Genomic DNA, 12,234 nt, shown 5'->3' with positions numbered 1-12,234 from the left:
TGTATATGAGCTTACAGGTAGAAAAAACTCCCCAAAGGGTTCGGAATTTTAAAATATCAACACTCTGGATGAAGGGGTACATTTGGACAGCAGCATTGTCAGTCAGCTGCATTCAGTCTAGGAGGAGGAGTGTTAGATGGACTAGCAGATTTAGATACACAAATTCACACCAAACTCCAGCTAACCCTTTATAAGCATTTTTTTTTTTTTTTCAGCAAGAATTTTATAAGCCTGGCAACCATGTCACAGAAATAAGTTTGTTTCTCGCTACAGAAACAAAGTAAACTAAAAATGAATTGGGTGATTTCTCAACATACCCTTTGATCAAGTAATGATCAGTTTCCAACCCAGTCTTTTGTGGGTTTTTTTTTTGGACAAGAGGCCTAACAATTAGACGCAGGTTACAAATATCCCGAATGAACCACAGTATAATCTCTTTACAGCAAAAAAAGCAAACTTTTATATAGATTTACTCTATCGATCTATAGGGCCATTTTAAAATCTCTATAGAGTTGAACCAATTACTACTTCCTAAACTAAATGTATGAATTGAATTGTCTTAGTGGTGGCCATGGACATTACAATCTGATTATACAATATCTGTACAATCTACCTTAAATTTACCAAAACTGAAATATGAGCACAAATCTAAACCATCCAAGTTGTATCCAATTGTGCAGGCCCCTGTATTAGTACTTGGTATATTTAAAAGATTGTACAATCAGATTGTATATTGTACAGTCATCTTAATGCTTTAACTGAATGCTGTAAAATAGATATATGCTCACTTAACCATGATCGCTAGATAAGGTCAGTTGCACATGGGAGCAAAAAACGCCGCCATTAAGGATCTGTAAAAAGATGCATTGTTTGACACAATGTTCACTGTTGTGTAAAGATCAGTACAGTAGCGCTTAGTACAGTGCCAAGAAAAAAAGAAAATTGACGGATTAGCTACAATAATCTAAATTTATAAGCCTGTATACTCAAGTACATGCACATGAGGGTACATGTGTACAGACCTAAATTAGAGCACTGGCTGTCAGGTTTCCTGCCACAGCCCCCTCTGATATTTGAGGCTCACAGCTCCGATCTCCCTGTGTGCTCCCTTTCCTTGCAGTGCTGCTGGATTCTCCTCCTTTCTCCTGCCAGCTGCTGCAGGGAGAGCCACAGGGGGATTGGTTCCAATAATTGTGCCACCCACACCCCTTCCTTGCACTCTGATCACCACTTTCACTTTCTGACCTTCCTCTTCCTGCAGTTCCGATTTCCACCCCCTTGCAGCACTACTGGCTTCTACATTAAAGTTTCTTTCCTACCTGTCTGCCCACACTCGCAGCCCAGTGTACAATTTCACCAATGCCGAGATGACTGAACCCACACATACAAGGGGGTGATGTCATCTCAGCCCGGTCAATGAAAACGGCCAGAGACGGATACCCACAAGTTGCTGGTGTCAAGATATCAGTGGCTAGTGGGGAGATGCGGGAAATCGCACCACTGGAGAGAAGGGGAGTAAAGTTCTGCTTTAAGGGCTCATTCTGTCTGCGTTTTTTATGAAGTTTTGAACAATAGGATAACAATACAGTTGTAGGCCATTGATGGCAGATTCACATAAATCCCTGCAACACAGGCGAGAGACGTAACTGAAGGATACATGTAACGGATGCGGACAGGATAGGTACAATAAACCTCTACAGGTTGAAATCTACTGTCAGAAAACAACCCGAAAACAAGGAAATTGAAAGCTAAGAAGCAGGTGTTCTAGGTCAATCAATAAGAATTGTGAGCCACTAAGGGCTCATTATTACAGATACTCTGGCCACATGAATGACTGGTTTGTTCATGTGGTTGGAGCAACCGGTTACAGTTGATTCACAGGTACAGGTGAGAAAAAGCACAGGTGCGTTGCCGGGTGCTTTTTACATGTAGGGTAGCCCGTTTTTTTTTTTTTTAAAAAGGGATGCCCTACAAGTGAGCAACTTGGAAATAAAATTCCTGACTTTTTTTTTTCCAAAAAACGTGCTGCACCGAACTACATGGTGATGTGGTATCATGTGGTTTGGTGCAACTTGATTTTACAGGTGTGCAGATGCGGGTGAGAGGCCCCAAATGCATATTGTCTGTTGGGTGCCATACACCTGAACCCACACACCGGAGGGGGGGCCCTTTCAGGTAGGCTGCACAGGCCCCCCTATTTCCAACAGCAGCCCTTATCATTGGCATCATTCCAGAGGAGTAGGCTGTAAGGACCTTGGTGGGAGCAGGAAGGGGTGAGGGTGGCAATGCACCCCCTTGGTGGTCAGTGTCTATGCCCCTCTTGGCGGTCAGTGTATGAGCCGCTTCCCCCAAGATCCTGAATATAAACATTAGAAAATTGACATTCATGTGCAAGGGGCCAAAAAAGTGTAATGTAGATGTAATGTGTACACTTTCCCCATGTAAAAACAAATATCCTCTTTACCCAGTGTATTATATTAGTGCATAAATCCTTTAGAGAATATGACCTGTCCAATCTTTTTGGAAAGCTAGGAAGGATTAGAACCCCATTGGGTTTTTACTGAGGTTGGAGAAGGTTCCCATTGCAGATGTTGCCCCACTTCCCCTCTGCTGAAACTGGTGACACTATGACAATGAGTTAAAGATCTCTCCAACTGCGTTTCCAGAAAGGATTAAAACCTGATGGAGTCTACTCCTTCACTACATCCAAAAAAGCAAAAGGAAAAAGTTTTGGCCGAACATGCAATTTAATTTAACAAAAAAAGCAATCAAACAGATCATATAAACAAAAAAATAATAATCTGAGTCTGCATCTTTCTAAATGTCCAGCGATTCCTACAAAGCACACCCCAAAGAAACTGGGAAACAGCATATGCTATGCTTTAGTTTTGCTCTTGGTACCAGTCTAAGTTCCTTAAAGAACAATACTCACCTATACTCCAGCACCATGATCTCCCGGAGCACCTTGCCTGGTGGCTTCTGGGTATTGATCCTGGCTGTTTTAATTGGCAGAGATTATATTCCAATGCATGCACAGGAGTGCAGTCAGCTTGGCATTTACAAAAATCTACGCACCTCAGTGTACAGTGGTGGAAAGGTAGGTAGGCAACTTTTAATGCAGAAAAGACATGTCGGTTGGTTTTATTTTTGTCATTAAAGTTCCACTTTAAGTACATATGGTCTTCATGCACTTCTATAGCCTTTTCATCACACTCTTGTTAGATTTCATTACATGACAATGTTTTTACATTTTGTTTTTCTGTATTCTCTCACAAGGCATTGGTGACTGGGAAAGGAGGGGTCCCAGTACTTCTGAAGAAAGCAACGGCTGAGATGACTTATAGCAGCCTTTGTCTCCCTGATGATATAAAGGGGAGAGGAATGGAGGACATTCACAACTACTTGTATAGGGATGATGGCATGAAGATTTGGGCAGCTGTAAAGAGGTAAAGATCTTCCGTATTCAAAGACAAAACAAATTCTTTTAGAATGCTTAGTCTACAACCATTTGAGGTCCTACTTCATTGAAAACATCCTCCTTAACCTCTTACATTCTGGCTTTTGCTTGCAGCACTCCACAGAAACTGCTCTAATAAAATTCACTAATTTACTAACTACTGAAACCAATGGCCACTACTCCATACTTTTATTACTAGACCTCTCTGCAGCCTTTGATTCTACCCTTTCTTAGTTCTCCTATCACAGCACACCTTCCGTGTTTCCTATAACTGTCTCCTCTTCTCCACTTCCTCTTTCTGTAGGCTCTGTTCTTGGACCCCTTCTCTTTATGTACACCACCTCTCTTGGTCACTTAAAAACCTCCCACAGCTTCCAATACCATCTCTAAACTGACACCCAAATCTATCTCTCTACTCCTCACCTTGCTCCTTCAGTCTCCTCTCCCATTACTAACTGACTAACATATCAACATGGATGTCTCACCACTTCCTAAAACAAAATCTTTCCAAAATAGTGCTCATAAGCCACCCCACATGTGCGCTCCTCCCCCTGACTTTTCCATCAAGATCAATAATTCAACTATCATCCCCCCCCCCCCCTCACGCCAAGGTACTAGGTGTAATCCTAGACTCTGATCTGACCTTTCTGCCCCAAATCCAATTGCTGTCAAAAGCTTGTAGACTTCACCTCAATAACATCTCTAAAATTCGCCCCATTTTTTAACTAAAACCACCAAGCTACTCAATCACTGCCTTATCTTATAGTTACACAGTAGTTGAGGTTAAATAAAGACAATAGCCCATCCAGTTCAACCTGTGTAGGTGTGTGTGTGGCCGTAATCATCTCTCATACCCCTGAATGTTCTGATCCTTGAGATGTACGTCCAAGAGTCTTTTGAAAGCAACCATACTTCCCGCAGAAAGATTGTGGTAGAGAATTCCACAATCTTGTAGCCCTAACAGTAAAGAACCCCCTGCGTTGCCTGAGGTTAAAACGCTTCTCTAATTGCATTGTATGCACTTGAGTCCTCAGGCAATCCTTTCGACTGAATAGCTTTTTTTCTATGCTGAGATCACCATTGAGGTATTTATAAATTGCTATCATGTCCCCTCTCAGGCGTCTCTTCTCCAGGGAGAATAAATCAAGCGATTGCAGATGCTCTTCATAATTAAGGTCCTCCAATCCCCCTAATTAGTTTAGTTGCCCTTCTCGGACTCTCTCCAGCTCCAACACATCCCTCCTGAGGACTGGCGACCAGAACTGGACAGAATACTCCAGATGCGGTCGGACTAGAGTTTTATAAAGTGGTAGGCTTGTCTGTCGCCTTGACCCCTGCAACACCCTTCCCACGGGCCTATCTCTCCATAGGCTAGCCCCTCTTCATTGCATCATGAATGCTGCTGCCAAGCTCATCTACCTTACACACTACTCAGTGTCTGCCACCCCTCTCTGCCCAGTGAATTAAATTCAAAATACCAACATACAAAGCTCATTTACAACTCTGCTTCGAGCTACATCATCAACTTTGTCTGCCAATATAACCCAAACCTTCCTCTCTCCTCCTCCCAAGACCTGCTCTCTATCAGTTTGCCTTCTCCAGGGCCTCGCCCATCCTCTGGAACTCTCTACCTCAATCTGTCCAGCTATCTCCTATTCTGGCCACCTTTTATGTGAACCTTTTTTCTTTTTTTGTAAATTTCTTTTTATTAATTTTGGAACAAGCAAAACAGACAAAAAAAATGTCTTCCCCCCCCCCCCCCAACGTGAGGGAACCACATACAATCATTGAAAAAATGAAAACAGTGAACCCCCAACCCAGGCAACCGAACCCCATAGAAACGGATAATTCCCAACCAGGCTAGAATGTTAGGACCCGGAATGACTGAACCCCGGGAAAGCATCCAGTCGTCCCAGCCCCCAGTTCACACAGAGGCATCCCTCAATTAGGCGGACAGCATCAAAGCAAATTTCAGAAGATCTTCACCGCACCGTGTCAGAAGACTCCACCCATGCCCTCCACACCTTCTCAAACTTCTTGGGGCAGCCTCTGGACAGATAGGCCGCCTTATATAGAGGCAGGACAGCATTCACCAACCCCTTCCAGTACAATAGGGAAGGCGGGGCCACTTTCTTCCAATGTAACAATATGGCCTTTTTGGCGTAAAACAATAGGATAGTCAAGTGTCCTATGTGCCACCGAGGGAACCACCTCCTCCACCAAACCCAAGAGACGCTCTGGGTCAACGGCACCGGGGTCATCAGCACCTCCCCCAAACAGACGGTAACTTCCGACCAGTACCGCTGAATCAGCGCGCAATCCCAGAAAATGTGCGTCGCATCCGCTGGGGAGGCAGTGCATCGCCAGCATTCGGTGGCGGAGGTGGGATAAATTTTGGCTAAGCGAGCAGGGGTATAGTATATCCTATGAAGAAATTTAAATTGGATAAGTTTGTCCCTGGCAGCAATTAAATGTTTAAAGGGTTCAACCCATAGATCATCCCAGTCCTCACCCTGGAGCTCAGGAATTTCAGCAGTCCAGCGTTCTTTGCATTTAACAATACTCAATGGAGTCAGTTTAAATAAATCCTTGTAAACGGTGGATAATGTCTTAGTAAGGTCAGGATTGGTCAGCATTAACTCTAGGTCAGATGGGACAGGTTCAATCATGGAGTCAGTAAATTGGCACCCAAATGCATGGCGCAGCTGCAGATTCCTAAAAATATGGAAATAATAGAGTAAATTTAGAATATAACAATCTTCCAAAATTGGAATTTCAAAAATGATAAAATATAAAATAAGGGAATAGAAATAGATTGGAATATAAAATAAGAAAGAATGAATAGAATAAAATGGAATACAAATTTAATGAAAAGAAAATAGATTAGAATTGAACAGAAGTATAAAAAAGAAAAAGCAATAGAATAGCGTAAAATAGACTACAACCCTCTTCCGATATTCAAATTCTGAACAGAATGAATTAGGCACAGGCACTTAAAGTAGCTCCCTTTCATTTTCTGTTGGGGTACAACACTTTCCTGTTCTTTCCTCCTTCACCTCAATCACTGTAACGGCTTCACTGCATGCACTTCAGAAGCATGAGTGCAGTCTTCTCTCTGCAGCAGAGCCACTCCAGTAAAACAAAGCAGCCTATTGAAAGTACATAGGGTATAGTATGTGGGGGGCAGGAGGGCACAGCCATGCAGAATGCGTGGAGGGCACAGCACTTGGGGGAGGCAGCAGTTCATCTCCCAGCACATTTAATACACCTTCCCTTCCCTCTGTCTGCACCATCCCCCCTTCCTTACCTAAATTCACACACCTTGGACAAACTTCAGCAGCATGAGACCTTTCCTTTCACTTGGACTACCTATGATGAGGGGGAGGTTATTGCCCCACCCCCAAACCATGCCTGCCACTCCCGGCTACTGGGAGAATCCATGTCTGAGGGAGCTCGGCAATGGGCTGAGACATCTCCATGTGTGGTCTGCTGATGGGCATAAAGCACACGGGCCCCAAAGGGGGCCCACTATGCTCTGGAGACAGTGTGGATAATATAGGCTGGTGTGGTGGGAGAAGCTCCACAGCTGAAAGGCTACACTAGCCTTGCTGCTGTGGGGTTGATACTTTGGGGGGGGGGTTTGAACCCTCCTGACCCCCCCTTTATCTACGTCCCTGTCAGTGTACCTGTCCCCAAAAACATCTATACTAGTAGTATGTGTCCATTCAACATCTGTCAGTTTACCAGTGGAACCAAACAGTTACCAGTGTACAAAGACATCTGTACGACTAGTGTACCAGTGCACACCAAAACATCTGTCAGTGTACTATTGCACAAAAACATCAGTAATACTGATGTTCCATCAACATCTGATGTGAAAGCTGAAAACATTCAAATGTGAAACGAAAAAAATTTGAATACAAATTAGAAAGTTTTAATTCGAAAACTTTGGATTCAGTTGAATTTTTTTGAATTCAGTTGAACTCCAAAAATTGGATTTGAATAAAGGAAACAAATTCTGAAAACAAATTAAACTCATTTAATGACTCTAAGGAAACAACATTTAATGACAAACGAAACAAATGTTTTGGTTTTGCACAGGTCTACAGCACTATATCAATCGTGTATAATACATAGGAGCCATTTTAGGTGCCAAAAATCTTACACTGCTTGTATTTGGGAAAAAAAAAAATGTTAGGTGTTGAATACAATTCTGCATTCATCTGTATCTGTTTGGACTTCAAGTGTTACTAAACCCACAACAGTAAAATCAGTCTGTATGCAGTAAAGCATGCTTGTTATAATCACTGTGGAACCTAAGGGGTTAATACTCTGCATTGTGTAAAAAGGATTTGATCCGGTCTTCTCTGAACCTTCCCTTCCACTGTCCCCAATCCATCTCCTGATGAGACAAAGCCTTTGGAGTTGCTCTGCACATGCTCAGTTTGGTGTGTATTGCTAGATAGATTTTTTTTTTTTTCTTGGAATCCACACTAGGCCAATCGGCACTGTCCAGACGAAGCCAGGGGTCCTGTAGCCTCATAGGAAGTCAGAGTAGAATGAAAACTCCTAGCTTTAACCAGACAATGATGGTCACAAGACTGCTATATATTGATGAGAATAGGTATTTAGCAGTTTATATTTACTAAAATAGCTGCATTTCCATGTTCTGTGTACTCTGGGAGACCAGATAGTGAATTCGGGGTCCTGGGTTTCGTAACGCTTTAAGTTTTTATGTGCATCTCCCCATGACAGTTTGTTTTATTTTTTTATTTTTAGCTTTGTGTCCAAAATAATAAATTACTATTATACAAGTGATGAGATGGTCCAGGAAGACCCTGAACTTCAGGCCTGGGTATCTGAGATTTTCGAGGAAGGATTCCTGCAAAATAAGTCTTCAGGTATATTTGGTATATTTTCGATCTGGTGTTTTTTAGTCATGTTATGTGCAAGTAAAGATGTGATACACAACAATTCAGCTGTCTGTGAGTTTGGTTAAAATGTTAAATTGGATTTATTTTGCTAGCTGAAATGAATACTAGAGAATATTTCCTACTTTTACAGTGAATTGCCCCTCTCACTTGCACTATTGTGATTTTAATATAAATTGAGCTGCTTGCTTTTGCCTCTTGCCTACATGACCTATCTGCTGGTGAAGAAAAGTTGAGCAGGTGGAACATGAACGCACATGCCACCACTGTGTTTCTGAATTTGCAATACATTTAGGTAGCAACTTCATATTTCTAAGTGCAACATCTTTACCTGTGTTGTACATGGAAGCAAATATGTTGTAGCTCTACCCCCATAGGCGTTGCTTAAGTTGGGTTCCTCACTCTGCCTCTCCAACCCCACTGGCACACCTGAATAACTGTTAGTGTAATTGCAGAAGAAAATGGACACAGGTTAAAATGAACACAGAAGTTCTTTACTCTGTTTGCTTAACAAGGAAAATGAAGCAATAGTGTGTGTGTGTGTGTGTGTGTATATGTATGTGTATGTGTATATATATATATATATATATATATATATATATATATATATATATATATATATATATATATATATATATATATATATATATATATATAATTTTAGTGACGTATCCCTTGCTGAGACCTATTCCTGTTCACAAAAACAATATAAAGTCCAGAAATGAATCCCATGTGCAAGGTGCCAAAGGTAGCAACCAACTTGCATGACTTCTAAATGTGCAAACAGTGATGGTGGCACCCTCCAAACACCGCCAACTAGAAGTACAAACTCACCGGAAGGAGTTGATCTTTGTTGGCATATGTCAACAAAAGATCATAATGTGCTTTATGGGACTTCGCGGTCTGGAAACATGGACCCTTGTGGATGAGGTTTCTGCAAACGGTCTCAGAGGACACAAACCAGGTAAGAAGGCAGACTCTTCATTGTGTAGTAAATTTGGATGATCCAAGTTTATTTAAAAAATTAAGTTGTGCAAACATGCAAAATTGTTCAGATTAACAGACCCGCAATGTCTCCCGTAGAACGCTGGTCACCACTTCGGTCAACCGCAATGTGTACAGGGAGCCGTGCCACTTCAGGAAGTGTTTTCCAATCGCGTGCGTTCCAGAGCGGGTTCAGAACAAGGCAGCGTGTCAGCTTGACGCGCTTTGTCACAACATCATCGGACGTCATCGGAAGCTCGTTCTGAACCCGCTCTGGAACGCATGCCGATCGCAAAACTTCCTAAAGCGGCACAGCTTTCTGTACACTTTTCGGGTGACCAGCGTTCTACGGGAGACATTGCGGGTCTGTTAATCTGAACAATTTTGCATGTTTGCACAACTTTTTAATTTTTTAAATAAACTTGGATCATCTGAATTTACTACACAATAAGGAGTCTGACTTATCTGGTTTGTGTCCTCTGAGACTGTTTGCAGAAACCTCATCCACAAGGGTCCATGTTTCCAGACCGCGAAGACCCATAAAGTGCATTGTGATCTTTTGTTGACTATTGCCAACAAAGATCAACTCCTTCCAGTGAGTTTGTACTTCTCCTATTTGGTGGTGTTTGGAGGGTGCCACCATCACTGTTTGCTCGTTTAGAAGTCATACCAGTTGGTTGCTCCCTTTATTGGCACTTTGCACATGGGATTAATTTCTGGACTTTATATTGTTTTTGTAAACCTTTTCCCAGGACTTTCATAATTTTTTTTTTTTTTTTGCACTGCAGCACCTCTTTGCACATTAGCACTTTTTGTACTGTTCGCACTTGCCATGATTTATTTATGGATATAGCTATTTATGGATATATTCCATTATACACTAACCTTATCTTTTGCAAATATGGTTTCTGATTTATTTATTATGGAATGACATTATCCCTATTTAAATTTCCAAGTGCATTTATTGAGAGTCACAGTAGAGCACTATCAGTTTTCTGAGGATTTAGCACTGCTTTTTGTATATTTATCTATTCCTGGCCTGTATAAGCAGATGCAATCATCGCAGAAAATCGTTATCAGCTGAACTCCCCAGACATTTTCTTTCCATCCATGTAGGTTTTATTGCAAGCAGTAGGTATAGCAGACAAAATGTAGCAGATTGAAGGATGGTATCTGCAGGTTAAAACCATGGTAATGTTTCCGGATGCAAGCAGATTGTATGAAAGGCCTAGATAGATGTGGCCATCTCTATTCCCACAAGAATAAAGAAGCAGGAACAAGAAATACATCCTGAATGGGAGGGGACAGGAAGGAACAGACGGAAAAGGCAGTGAAATAACCACAAAATGGCAGTGTAATGACCAGAGATGTATAGTAACTAAGTAGAACTACTTAAGTACTGTACTTAAGTACCGAAATGCGGTATCTGTACTTTCCTAGAGTAGAATTTTTTTCTCCTACTTTTACTTCACTACATTTTTTCGATGATTTTGATACTTCTACTCAAGTATTTTTTTTTTTTGTGCTGCATAGTTACTCGTTACTTTTAAAAAAATTACCACTGCCAGAACAGTAGATGGCAGGTTACATAAAGCTCAAAAAAATGTGTATAATGTCATTTGTAAATCAGCGCATATGAAAATAAAGGCTGTGTATAATAAAAGCTGCTATACCAAATCTTTCCAATAAAAAGAAAATATGAAACAAACAAATAAATTGTGCTACAGCGCTTAAAGTGCATCAAGAAACTACTAACAAACACAGGTTAATCATTTGAATAAATCATTTGAAATAATAAAAAACAATATGATGTTCAAACTTTTTGACTTCTTTCTTTAATAACTAAATAACACAGTACTTGTACTTTTACTTTCAGTACTTAAGTAAAAATTTTTTTTCAAAACTACTGGTACTTTTTACTTTTAGTACTTAAGTAGCAAATTTTTTGAAAAAAATACTTGCAATACTTAAGTAAAAAAAATGTTGAATACTTTAGTACTTCTACTTAAGTAACTTTTTCTGCGAGCACTTCCACTTCTACTCAAGTCACTTTTTGATCGAGCACTTGTACTTTTACTCAAGTAGAAATTTCGAGTACTTTATACAAGTCTGGTAATGACCAAATGTATAGACATTACCGTAACTATGCATTATATCTTGCATATTGGTGTAACAGCACAATACAAATGAAACAAAAGAAAAGGCTATCAAAGAAACCTCAAGAATGAACTGTCTGCTTCCAGGGGACTCCTTTAAGTCCAATAACCCTGAGAGCAGAGGTAAACACACAAGGCAACAAATTGTATATAGTGAATACTACTTCAGTGACTGCCAACTCTACTAGGGGTGGGCTATATGAGTCCAGACAGGAGGAGGGCGGAGGAATGACCTTGCTTTCTAGGTCAGTTCTCTCCCTTCACACCAGAATCCCAGTGCCAAATGACCAGCTTGAACATAGTACCTGACTCGGTGCACTGAGCTAACCCGCAACTTAAACCTACTCATATATAAAGACTAGAGTCCCAAGTATAGACAGGGCCCTTCAGACTTTAGATGACTTTAGGGTGGTCCACTTGCTGGTTTTCTTGGGTGAAAGGACAGAGTACATTCAGAGAGGCCTTGATGAATAGAAGGGGCTTGAATGGTGTGAGTAATCAGTTTTCTCTGTCGCTCATTGACAGACGCAGGACTGATATCTTGATATCCGTAGGGTTATACTGCCCCCTACAGGAGTAGGACACTAGGCAGGAAAAGTTCTGGCCACACCCATGGGCAGTCCCAGGGGGTATATCCTCTTTCCCTGCCACAGGATGTCAGTTTTTTTTCTGCCTAGTCAGGAGTAAGGACCTAAGTTCCTTGCTG

At 41.3% G+C, this 12,234-nt stretch overlaps 1 protein-coding gene across 1 annotated transcript in view; it reads left to right on the top strand.

Moving 5' to 3' along the window:
* Positions 1-12,234, top strand: part of LOC309548493 (polyunsaturated fatty acid lipoxygenase ALOX8-like) — a gene marked incomplete at its 5' end in the record, with an annotated part of 109,245 nt that overhangs the window by 84,646 nt on the left and 12,365 nt on the right. Inside the window, 2 exons of the mRNA XM_082248440.1 lie at positions 3,277-3,446; positions 8,237-8,358. Of these exons, the coding sequence (XP_082104566.1) occupies positions 3,277-3,446; positions 8,237-8,358 (292 nt within the window). The remainder of the gene's footprint in view (positions 1-3,276; positions 3,447-8,236; positions 8,359-12,234) is intronic.

The sequence above is a fragment of the Pelophylax lessonae genome, assembly GCF_965119305.1.
Source record: "Pelophylax lessonae genome assembly, chromosome: 2".
Classification (NCBI taxonomy): Eukaryota; Metazoa; Chordata; class Amphibia; order Anura; family Ranidae; genus Pelophylax; species Pelophylax lessonae.
This window is presented reverse-complemented; position numbering and strand designations above follow the sequence as displayed.